The sequence below is a fragment of the Bombus terrestris genome, chromosome 7 (genome assembly GCF_910591885.1).
Source record: "Bombus terrestris chromosome 7, iyBomTerr1.2, whole genome shotgun sequence".
NCBI lineage: Eukaryota > Metazoa > Arthropoda > Insecta > Hymenoptera > Apidae > Bombus > Bombus terrestris.
Genome location: NC_063275.1, coordinates 2,029,629 through 2,041,434, shown reverse-complemented (window position 1 = coordinate 2,041,434; position 11,806 = coordinate 2,029,629). Strand labels below are relative to the sequence as shown.

Below are 11,806 nucleotides of genomic sequence, written 5' to 3'. Positions count from 1 at the left end.
TTCATCGACGAATCCGAACGACCTGCTTCGCGTCTATATTTTTAATCTCGCATCGAACTTGAACTGTATTTTTAGAAGACCATGGCGGAAAGTTGCTTCGCGTACGGAACCACCAGCTTCTGGATTTATGACTCGATTATGAAACTACTTAGGAGTTCTTTACGACGCGAGTTCAGTAACCTAATAATCCTACTCCAAGTTGTTTCGGCTGAAAGTTAGATCGCCGCTTCTCCTCACATTCTCTTCGTGTCGCTTGCTAGTAATTTTTGCATGAAACGTAAACGCGCGGGCCAATGCTTTCGAAATCTCTCAATTTACGATAATATTTACTTGCGCGAATTATTCCGACAAGATTTTTCGCGATGTTCGTCTGATCTTAACCCAAAGCACGGTATACACGGAACGATAAAAATTTTCTCAACGCTTCCCCCGATTTACCGAGCGTAAAATTATTTTTAGATATCGTTTGATTTGTCCGACGTTTGACCTTGAATGACCTTGAACCAGAGGGCATCGAACCGGCGGCGCGAAGGGCCAGCGCGGCCGTAGATTCTTGGGAAACCGTAATTCCACTTAAGAAAGCGAACGTGAGCCTAAAATCTTGAACCAGTTTCTAGCTAGAGAAAAGCCGTTTTAAAGGCATCACCGCCCTCTCGAGGCCGAGCAACCTGCTCGAAAAGGAATTTCCTATCTCGCGGAAGCCGGTCGGCCCATCTTATACGGTTCGAATTAACTTTGATCTTATCGTCTCGATCGGCCAGATAACTTCGATATCGGTGAATTAATTGCTGGTAGACGATGGTGTTTTTCCGACGTCGATCGACCGCATAGTCGTAGCGTAACCGAACACCGTATAGGATCGATACCTGGCGCAGACACGGAGAAACGAAGTATCGGTCGAAGTCGAGGCCAATTTCGCGTCAGATTCGCTGCGAGCGTGCGGACTGGTTCTCGATTACAACTAGTCGACACACTATCGGCAGGAATTCATGCGAATGACAAGGGTACGCGCAAATCAAGCCACCCCTCTGATTTTTCTATTGACGTCAGTTCTCGATTACGACGTCGTTACGAGGATTTATGTTCCCGTTCAACCTGACTTCGCACTCTGCCGCGATTTCCTCGACCTCTATTCGTAGTTCCGAGGTCAGCGCACTTCCGGTCAACGTTCACCGGCAACGTTCGCTACGGCCGATTCATCGATACCCTTTCCCGTCTTCGTGTATTTCGTGGCCCGACGAACGTTTCACGATAACGAGGATCTCGAACGCGCGTCTTGCATCGTTGGAGCAGCGTTTCGCGAGCGAATATTCGATAAATCAATCGAGGGTCAAACGAGATACGACCGGTATACAGGATTACCGCAGATATTGTTTTCAAGCCACCAAGGTTATCGAGATTACGTTACGCTTGTAGGAAGAACAGGAACTGTGTTTTTCTTTATTGCTCGTGAAGCTCAGAGATACACGCTATCTTTATTTATGTACAGCTTGGAATTCACTTATTACATAATGAAAACAAATCTTACGACATTGCCGCTTTTAATCGGCTAATTAGTTTCGCGTGGGACCTTGTTATCGGTCAGCTGTGTAACAGCGGCGCTGATAAAATACCCGTGAATAATGCGCTAACTATTTCCAGTCTGCGAATTCGAGATATGTGCGTATCTAAAACGGTAGCATGAGAAAATTGTAAAGCAATATGAGAAACACGATTACAACAGAATACTGATAAAAGTACGACAGATAATTGGAGAGCAGGAACGTTGTTGCCTCCGTAAGGAAAGTGCAATTTGTAGAGAAAAAATTCAGGTGGAAAGACGCGAGCAAGAATCGTATCGACTACGATTGTCGATAACTTAATCCCGAGGCTAATCAAGCCATAAAACGAGATTGCCGGGTATCGAGCGCGGACCAGAAAAAAGACGGAGAGGTCAGCGAAATTGGTAAACAAGAGGAACTCTCGGGAAGAAGAACGAATTGTCTGTTAGAAGACAAGAGTGAAGAACGGCAGCTCTGGTTAGGTGGCGCAGGTGCGGCTGCACTCTAGTGGAATGCATCCATCGGTGTCGGTGCAGCTGCTGTCGCAGCTCGTTCGTGGACCGTTTGTAAGATCAAGGTCGCTGGTTTCGTGGGTAAACGTCCTGAAGTCGCCTTGAGTTGCACGTTGCACCGAGCCGCGTTGCATATACTCCACGACCAAAGATCACACGCTTATCGGCTATTATATCCCTCCTCCACACCTTCCGACGATACCGATGCATCGTAGAAAGCTACGTGTCCAACGTGTCGTCTTTATCGATCGGCTAAGCCGGGCCTTCGAATTATCTTTATCGGTTATCGATCCGAATCTCGTTTCGAATTTGCTCGATTATTTTTCTACTCTTCTTCTTCACTCGCCTTTATTGTTTCTCGCGGCCTCTTGCGTCGAACGCACGCCGCTCTAGTCGTTTTTTTTTAAGTCGTTGCTTCTCTACTAGGGATTTCGAGATAGGGAAAATTTGATCTCCATTTATTGAAAATCTCTTTGTTTTCTACGTATCGAAATAGACGCAGTGGCACAAAGCGTAAATTAATTTAAATCGGATAACTCGTAAGCGTGAAAAACAACAGAGCAATATTGCGAAAAATTGGTTTCCAACAGCAATATTAAAGGGTGCCGTTATCTCGGCGATAAGCGTATGATAGCTGGCTCGATGAAAATTATCGTATAATTCTGTATCGTCGATTCGACGTTTAGTCGGCCTATGTCATCGACGATATAAAAATTTATCTTTATCGACTTTGTTCGAGAACGCGATTCTCTCGTAATTCGCTTAATATTTCCTCGTCCGTCGTCGTACACGACGCATTTTAGCTCCTTCGAAGCTGTTGTTTGCGTTTCACGAAATTCACGACTCGTCTCCTCGTTTCCCAGCCTTTCGTAAATTCCATAAATTCAATTGCTTTTTTCTCGGCACGCCTTTCGCGACAGCGATTAAACGTTTCGGCTAGCCGAAACGCGACGAAGTTTTATTTAAAGACTTGCATGCTTTCTATACGAAGCGTTGATTTCGTCGGGATCGTGCTACTTGCACAGGACGATCGAGCGTGGGTGTTTCGAGTTGTATTCGTGGAAAGTACGAACGCACGGCGATGCTCTTGGTTCTTTGGTAGTTAAGGGCCGCTGCTAGCGCTAGAGAGTGGGAGGTCGGAGAGTACCGAGCAATCAACCCGTCAATTTAAACCTTTTTTCGTCGTAAAACGAACATCGATATTGCCCGTTCTCTGCCATGGTCGTTGCTTGCATTCTCTGCAGGGACCACGTTTCCATTCCAATCGAGGGACAAGAGTTCCCCCGGCACTTGCAACAGAAATAAATATTACTTTCTTAACGCTAGAAGAAACAAACCAAAGTCTACCTAGTTTCTACCAAAATCATGACATGGCAAAAAAGAAAAGAAAAAAATGACTGGTCTTTAAAAAATACGCAATAACAGAATATTTTTCCATTTATTGATTTATTACTTTCTTACGAAAGGAATTTCATCTTATATAGTACATTTTTAATATTATCAACCCATCGAGGACCATGATCCCTGAACGAGGGCTGGCACATTTATAAAATTGTAAATTAATTAATCGTGGCGATCGAAGGTGAATTCTCAATTCGGAGGAACGACAAACATAATTTTATATTTCGTTTGTCGTCGATTATTTTCTGCGAAGATTAGAGTAGTCTCTGAAGAACAGAGTTACGATGTTAGACATATATGCATGTGTATGTATAGAAACTTGAAATACGCCGGTTACTTGCCCCTCTACGATCTTCGTAGTAAGAACGCGTAATGATCGCGTCTAACGTTAAACCTCGACTCCGCGGTACCTTCTCACCTGCTACGCGCTAGAATTGAAACTTACAATAGGCTGTGTATCCAATGTTGTACATGTACGTCGGATTACGATACGTCTATCGACGCCATGCTCGAAAGCGGCGCGGCATCCTTGATCCCTGATATTCTTCCGCTGACAACAACGTATCTTTTAAACAGCGCGGCTATCAGAAAGAAGGAAGGAAGAAATGAAAGTTGCTCTCGATAACGTATTCGTGGATCGCATAGTTGTAAGCTATAATACGAGCAGTGATCGACGTGGAAGATTCGATGGAAATGAAGGCGGCGAAGATCGGATAACCCGAGGAGGAAAGGGTGGTATGGAGCGTAGGTAGCTGACGTTGACGGCAAAAGCGTTCGTGGAATCGCCCTTCGATGCTATTAATAATAGCGAAGCGTTTCGCAAGAGCGGACAATCGCGGCAAGTTTCAGGAAGGCCAAATACGAAACGTATCGGTGACGAATCGAACGCGTTCGATCGCGACGTGTTCGCATTCGAGCCACGGGTCTCCTCTCCACGCTGTGGAAAGGTGTACGCGAGTTGTGGTAAAAATCTACGATACCGCTTGCGAGTCTGCATCGTTCGCATCGCTCGAGGATTCTCTATCCGATTCGCGATCTTTGTGAGTCCGCCTTAAGAAAATGCGCATGGGTGGAGGTAGAAAATCTTGCGGGCACGAGCGAGACCGCAGGATCGGCGTGTAACACGAAAATGAGAAAGAAAGGCAGCAGCGTGGTCTTGGGCTCGGAACACGCGATGCGAGCGTACACGAAAGAAGGGAAAGAAGGGACAGAAAGGGGCAGCGGAGAGAGAAAAAGAGAAAGATTGTCTTGCCGCGGGGGAGGAGCGAGGAGGAGAGCAGCGGGAGACTCGGAACGAAGGGAGAAAGAAGAAGATAGAACACGCTAGAGGAGGTAGAAAAGGGGTAAGGAGAGTGGGATGCTGCGAGAGAAGCAAGAGAACAGAGTTGTGTGCAGACGAGAGTGGACGGACGGCATACCACCACTACCGCTCCTTACCCCCCTCGATGTTCTCCGTTTCTCCGTCTCTGTCAGGGGGCCCGCTTCCCAGAGGTCGCTGTCTCCGTCGGGCCACCGCGCGGTCCCTCTCTTTCTCTCACACACACACACACACACACGCGTGCGCTCACTCTTTCTCTTTCTCTTTCTCCGGGTCCGTGGCGGTTCTCTCGTGAGTCAGGGAGAGGTGCAGCGTCGAGAGCTCGCGAAATGCCAGTGATTCGACGCGACTTCAACTACGCGCACTACGAGAGTTTTTCTCCTCGCGAGACGAGGGGGACTGTTCTCGATGCTCGTTCCTCTGCCCTTCGCGATAAGGGTGGACCCGCGTCGCGACGCTCTGCGCCTCGAGTACGCTCCGACGCATTATTTTACGAACACGACCGGCCGCTACCCTTGCTTCTCTACTCGCGCCACGCTGTTACTCTTGCTTGTACTACTAGTGCCGCTACTATCGCTGTTCCACTTTTTTTCCCATCTCTTTTCTCTCGTAGTCCCCTATTTCTTTGTCGTTATTGGTATTATCGCAGGCCGGAGTTTCTACATTACGTGTCATCGCTATTACCGACTGTCGCTTCGCGGTTGTTTCTATTTCTTTTTGTTTTCGCTCCGCCTGGCGATAAACGAGACGTTTCGCCGCGCAAAACTAGGAAATTTTCGGCGTGTACATTTCGAGGACGTTACGATGGTACAAGTTCGTGAACGGTGGTACACGTCGCGATTAACGCGCCTTCTATGTCGATTCGTTTTCTTCGCAGATCATTTTTTTCCGTTTCCTTGGGTAATCGAAGGACAGAGGCGAGCGAGGCTATCAGCTTAGAATGAATTCCGTAACCCGTCGCGGTTCTTTTGCCGGCGGCGTAGTGTCGTAAAAAGAATCTGGTCGAGGGAAGGAAAGCTTGTGAAATAGGTTCTCGTGGGCGAGCAGCTGGCCGGTAACAGAGGCGACTAAGTTTCCCTCTGATCCCGTAGGGCTGATCTTACTGTTTTAACCAACGAGCCAACCGAGAAAAATTCACTTGTCAACCGTCAAACCGGCAGGCACTGCCATTGTATAGGATCGGCGTCTGCCTTTTATTTAAAACTCCGCTCGAACGAACTAAATCTTTCTAAATACGTATCACGATCTAGAGCTGACGCGTTGGCGGATCAAGGTTCCTCGAACAACAACAATAACGATTCTTCGAGTTGTCTCTCTCCTTTCACGCTATCGTTCGTTGCGTCGTTGCTTTCGAAACTGGCGGGTAATTTATTTTTACCGGTGTTTGATTACGTGGCCGTTGCGCTCAACTAGCCGAAGAACGCGAGTCGCTGTTCGATAGGACGGCAAACGGGAAGGAAATGAGCGTCGTGCACGTCGTTGCAGCGAAAATCGAGAGGAAAAGTGAAAAATCACCGTGTTCGCGCTTTCCGTATTTGCAAAAGCGATAGCGGTCGGTCGAGCGTGTTTTCGAGGCCGGTGCGTGACCGTGATTTACCGTTCCAGCGAAATACGCGTATCACGAAATTCGTGATACGGTTGCCGGTGCGATCTACCAACTAAACAAGATCGAAGGATCGCCTTTCTCGAAACCGATTCGCGACTATAGTGTGCGTGTGTACGTGTGAGTGTGTGTGTGCGCGCAGTGCGACGAATCATATTACGTCGTTTCGTTCTTCTCCCGCGATCACATTTCTCGAAAGTTTTCGGACGTTCGACGAACCAAGTAACGACTTTGGAGAAACATCGAACAGAGCGCGATTGGCCGAACGAGCGAATCGGTGTCTGGCAGCGCGCTTACGTCGCTCGTCGACACGAAATAATAAATACTGCGGGATCGTGGAGCGAAGGAAAGGGTGAAATCAGTGTCGTAATCGTCGGAGGGCGGAGAAAGTATCGTCCAATGTGTTTTCAACGATTGTAGATGCTTTCGGACGAGGCGCATATATGGAGAACAGTATCTCGGCTGTTGGACCGCTGTGAACGGAACGCGTGTTCGGCAACTAGCATTCACCGAGCTCGAAAAATCTACTGTTTCGAAACGTGGAATAACTTGGCGTAAACGTTGCGCGGACGTTGATTCGCGATATTAATCGCGGTTACCGCTATCGAAGCGTAGTTTCCTCCAGGCAGAACGTAACAGGAAGATGGTTTCGCTGGCTAGGTAACGCTGCAACGCGAATTAACTCGAATTAATCTGCTGCCGTTTAACGTTATTTCGCTGACGGCGTCGCGCGGTCCGCCAGTGCCGAATCGATTTTTGCCGCAGGATCCGCACCGAACGGAGGGGCATTCGTACGAAAAGGGTGAAAGAGAAGGTAGACGCGAAAGAGGAAGAAGGGACGGCAGGTCGAAAAAGGAAAGCCACGCTGATTCGCGACTGGAAGACCTCGGAGTTGTACCTTAAGATCGCAGAAACGCGCAAGCGTGCACGTTCGCCGAGGCGACCGACACAGACCAAACGGAGAAGAACCACGACGATACAGATGAAAGAGAGAGACAACGGGAGAACCAGTGCAGCCTCGCAACCTCTGTCTTTTTCCCTTTCTCTCTCTCCCCTCTCCTCTCTTTCTCCCTGGCTAGCTGTGAGGATGTAAGGACTCGAGGAGGACGCGCGTGGTTCGCTCCTGCAACCAAAACGAGCCTTCCGTTCGCGAGGAATCCTTCGGCCACTCGTTCCAAAGGATATTTGACTCGCAGCACGAGATCGTAACTCGCCGAGAAACAACAGCGGAAAGAACCGACTACGTTGAGAGGGTAGGGCCGTAAACGGAGAATGATCGTCTCGTTTTTGTTAGATTTTCTTTCCAAGGGCAGACGACGCGATTCGAGAAAGTATGAAGCAACGCGGTGGATAACGAGGCATGTTAAATAGCTAACGAACGAGAATTTCCGAACAATTGTACACATGAGATCGCGGTATTCGAAGAAGAAGTCTCGCAGACGCGCCGAGGAAACGGCGAAAGGATAATAGAAAGTGGAGGATGAAACGTAAGACGACTGTTTGAGCGGAGAGTGGACGAAGGGCCGAACTCATGAGGCCGTTGTCCTTCGAGAACCTGAGGAGGCTCGTCGGCCGCAAGAAGGACCGTAACGAGCCGTCCTTTAAGCGCAGCGAGTCCTTCAAAAGGATATCGATAAGAAAAAGTTATTTGGATCGGGGCAAGCGACGTAACAAGCTTCAGAAAAACTTGGAGCCGACTGTCGCACCGACTGCCATCGAGTCCAACTTGAAGCCGATCGAGAAGCAGACCATAATAAAGGAGCAGAAACCGAAAAAGCTACAGGACGACACGTTGACTCGCGAATCGATCAGCTACGACGAATGGCTACAGGGTGTTAGCTCGTCTTCGCGCGAGAAACTGGACGAGGTGCACCGCGAACAGCAACAGAACAAGCAAAACAAGCAACAACACGCTCCGGCAAGAAACAACGTTTCCAAGATTCAAAAGCAAAACGAAGCCGACCACGTGGCCGAGGACCTGAAGGTTCTCGAGTTGGACGCGTCGCCCGTGTTGCCCTCGAAGCCGTTCAGAGTCTGCAACGAGCCGATCCAAGAGAAGAATAGTCATCAGGATATCCTGCAGGTTCAGGAACCGTCGATCGAAGGACCACCCAGCGTCAGCATCAATCTCGGTCGAATATGGAGGGACGCGGTGCCGATGCCCTTCCCTTCGTCCTCGGGTTCGTCGATACACCACTCGTTGGATAGCGCGCTGAAGGAGAGGAAGCCTCAACCCACCGTAGCGAGAACGGTGTCCGCTCCGGAGAAAAGCGTGGCTGGCAAAGACGTCTCGTCGGCGTTCGGATTTTCTCTGAGGATCGCCAAGTTGGCCGATTTTCGTGCAGGGTTACTATCACTCGTATTTATTAATTGGCCTTCGTCGACGATGAAATTGCGAAACGTGAAAGTACAGAGTTTTCCCTGAAAGTCGAATCGTAGAAAGTTCAACTATAAAATGACGACCTGGTTGCGGATGTCCGAGTAAACCGAGAGTCGTATTTACAAATTTTCGTTGATCGTTCGGCAAAGCTTCACGACTAGACATAGCTTTCGACTAGCGCGTAATTCGCTTCGAGTATCTCGAGCTTCGCCGTGTCGCGTTTGTGCTCGGAAATTACGACGAACGCACGCGAGATACCTTTCACATTTCTGGCAAAGCGATTTTCGGCAATTTCATCGGTCGAAGGTTGCGAGGTAGACGGCAACTCGATAATCGCCTGACTTCAGGGCTACGAGGAATGGTTTCTTTAACCGAAGGACGAGCAAACCGTCGCCAAGCGTGAGCGCCGAGGGTTACTTCAAACGAACGAACAGCTCGAGGCGGTCCAGTTCTCGACGACGCGGAAGGCGGACGTCTCAGAGGACGAAGAAGTCTCAGCTTCAGGTTCAGCCGGTGCGATCGAACAGCCCCGTGTGGTTTGTACCACCGGAAAGGCGGCGCTCGAGACGTCAGAGACGAGTGTGGCGCGAGATCAGATACTTCCCTGAGACCGAGATTCCCGTGATCGAAAGAATCGACGACTGTTCGTCGAATCTGTCGGACGATCAGTTCGACGATCTGAAGCTGTTGCTTTCAGGGGACTTTAACGATAGACGAGAGGGAGGCTTGAACTCGTTGGTCTCGTCCTCGTTGGGTTCCTTCTCAGCAACATCCTCCTCATCGTCGGCTTGTCGGGCACCAAAGATCAGCGATTTCAACGAAGACAAACTGTTCTCCGAGGAGCTACGAACCAGCGGCGTCCTCGCGCGAAGAACCACATGGCGACCCTTAACTTCCAACTATTTCGCCAGCAACCAGTTTCTCAGCTTCCTGTCGAAAGGTTCGAGCAACCTAATCGGCAAAGAGAGGACGAGGGCCGACTACAGATGTCTCTCGTCTACCGACAGCGAAACTGAGGACGAGTCCGATCGTGTTGGTCTTGAGCGCAGGAAAAGCTCTCACGCGATGCATAGGCAGCAATACCTGAAGAGGCAAAGATCTGGACTCAGAAGAAGGCCACTCAGGCGAAAGTCTCAGCTTCGAAAAGCTTCCGGGCAGCCAGTCTTTCTCGTGCGAAAGTGCTCGTCCTTGAGGAAAAGACCCAGTAAGGCTCCACTAGCGACCATTTTCTACGTCATCGATATTCCTAGGACATTCGCTTTAAAGCTTACACCGCATAATTTCGACGCGGGTATTCGATGTGACATAGGCTTGGAAAATGACATGGCGCGGAATTACGGTTCGATACAAGCTCATTCTTCTTCGACTTTAACTTTAACTTTAGGGTGATAGCTGCTAGCGATTAGCGTTTGTCTTATTTTCGTCTGACATTCCGCGTGATCGACGTTAATCACGTAACAGAATCGCCGTTCAAGTTTGGTTTCACCGCTGTTTTTGCTCCCGTTAAACTCGATCCAAATCCGTGCACGTACGTTCCACTAATCGCGCCTCTTTCCCATTTCTTTCTTGAAATCTTTCGACCGCGATAGCTGGCCGGCTCTTGATTGCTCCTTGCCCATATACGTATTTATTTATTCTGACTGCAACGAGAAGGATTACCATTGTCAACACTACTGAAATTTCTTATTTACCATTCCTCTCGTTTACTTTCTCATCGATCGAGAAAGCGTCGTTTTCTAATTTTGATACGCGAACGAGCCAAGTATTTCGTACGAACGATTTTGCTTCGAGCTAAAGTGATATTTAAGCAATTAACAGGCAAAGGATGCGTTGAAAGTTAATTAGATACGTGTAGAAAAAAAAGAAGAAAAAAACGAACACGAATAGATGTATGTATATATCGTGACTGAAGGGTTAATCATCGATGTGAACGTTCTAGCCGTGGGGTAAGCAGGCCGTGCGTGTTTAATAGCCGCAGGATTTGCCGGATGCATCCCCAGCAGAGAAATTCTTGAACCGCGTACTAACCATAACTTGACCGTGCAATAATTCCCTTCGACCTGTTCGCGTCTATAGGTGCGTGCGCAATATACACTTTGCCCTAAGGACCAGTCGTTCCGCGTCCTGATAATTTTAACTAGCGGTTGGATAGCCGGAAAAGATATACATTAAAATACAATAAGACATTCCATTATCATTCCGAACGAACATCGCTCTTCCATTAAGCCACCAACTTTCTCCTTCTCCTTCCACCGTAGCTCATTCTCTGGACATCAATTACAGATTTGAAACTGAATATTTCGATATGTCTGAAAGACGCGTTCGATCGAATTACTTGCAGACAATCGTGTAATTTCCTTCATTAGACGCGACAGAACTCAGGTCGCTTTATCGTTCGAAGATTTTTCGTGAACTTTCAACGAGTCGCTTCGTACAGGCGAGATTCGTTCGTAAAAGAGCGTCCACGATTGAAATTGGAAGAAACGTTCGCGAGAGAAACGGATCGAGTGTCCCTCGGATCGATAACGATCGTTCGCTGCACCCGCGTTTTCGAGCTGCTGGCGAGTCCATAAACACGCAGGTAATTAGGTAGAAAATGGAACGGCGCGGGTTTGTCGAAAGACTCGGGGTCGTTGAAATAAATTCAGTGATAATATTGCATGACCTAGTTTGGTTTCGTGTCGGTGCTCGTAGCTGGAAAAATCGTGTCTCGGCCGTTAGCCGATCGATTCTATGCATTTTCTCGAGTTACGATGCGTGACGCTAGCATGCCAACTCGTTTCGCATCGTGCGGGACACGTGGGCAAGCTGTGTTGCGACGCAGAAATTTACAACGCGTACCCTTTCTAGAATTTCGCGGACAAAAAAACTCGTCAGACCGCTTCTTCCTTATAAAATTAATCGTCGTCGCTGAAAACAATGCGCCGTTAGCGCCGCTCAAGCGGCTCGCTGCTCACCTATCAACTGTTTTAACGTAGTAAACTACATTGCCTACGATCTTTCGTTAAATTCAAAATTAAATGATTTACGTTCACCAGTTCTCAACCATTA

At 48.4% G+C, this 11,806-nt stretch overlaps 1 protein-coding gene across 10 annotated transcripts in view; it reads left to right on the top strand.

Moving 5' to 3' along the window:
• Positions 1–11,806, top strand: part of LOC100651283 (disco-interacting protein 2) — a 42,447-nt gene that overhangs the window by 5,321 nt on the left and 25,320 nt on the right. For 4 of the 10 annotated variants that reach the window (XM_020864045.2, XM_048407320.1, XM_048407319.1 and 1 more), the window contains exons 1-2: positions 6,406–8,721; positions 9,103–9,959. The exons of 5 other annotated variants lie outside the window; for them this stretch is intronic. In XM_020864045.2, coding sequence (XP_020719704.2) covers positions 7,907–8,721; positions 9,103–9,959 — 1,672 coding nt within the window. In that variant the 5' untranslated portion in view covers positions 6,406–7,906. Of the gene's footprint in view, positions 1–6,405; positions 8,722–9,102; positions 9,960–11,806 lie in introns of those variants that run through there. One more of the 10 variants, XM_020864042.2, reaches the window with a different exon arrangement.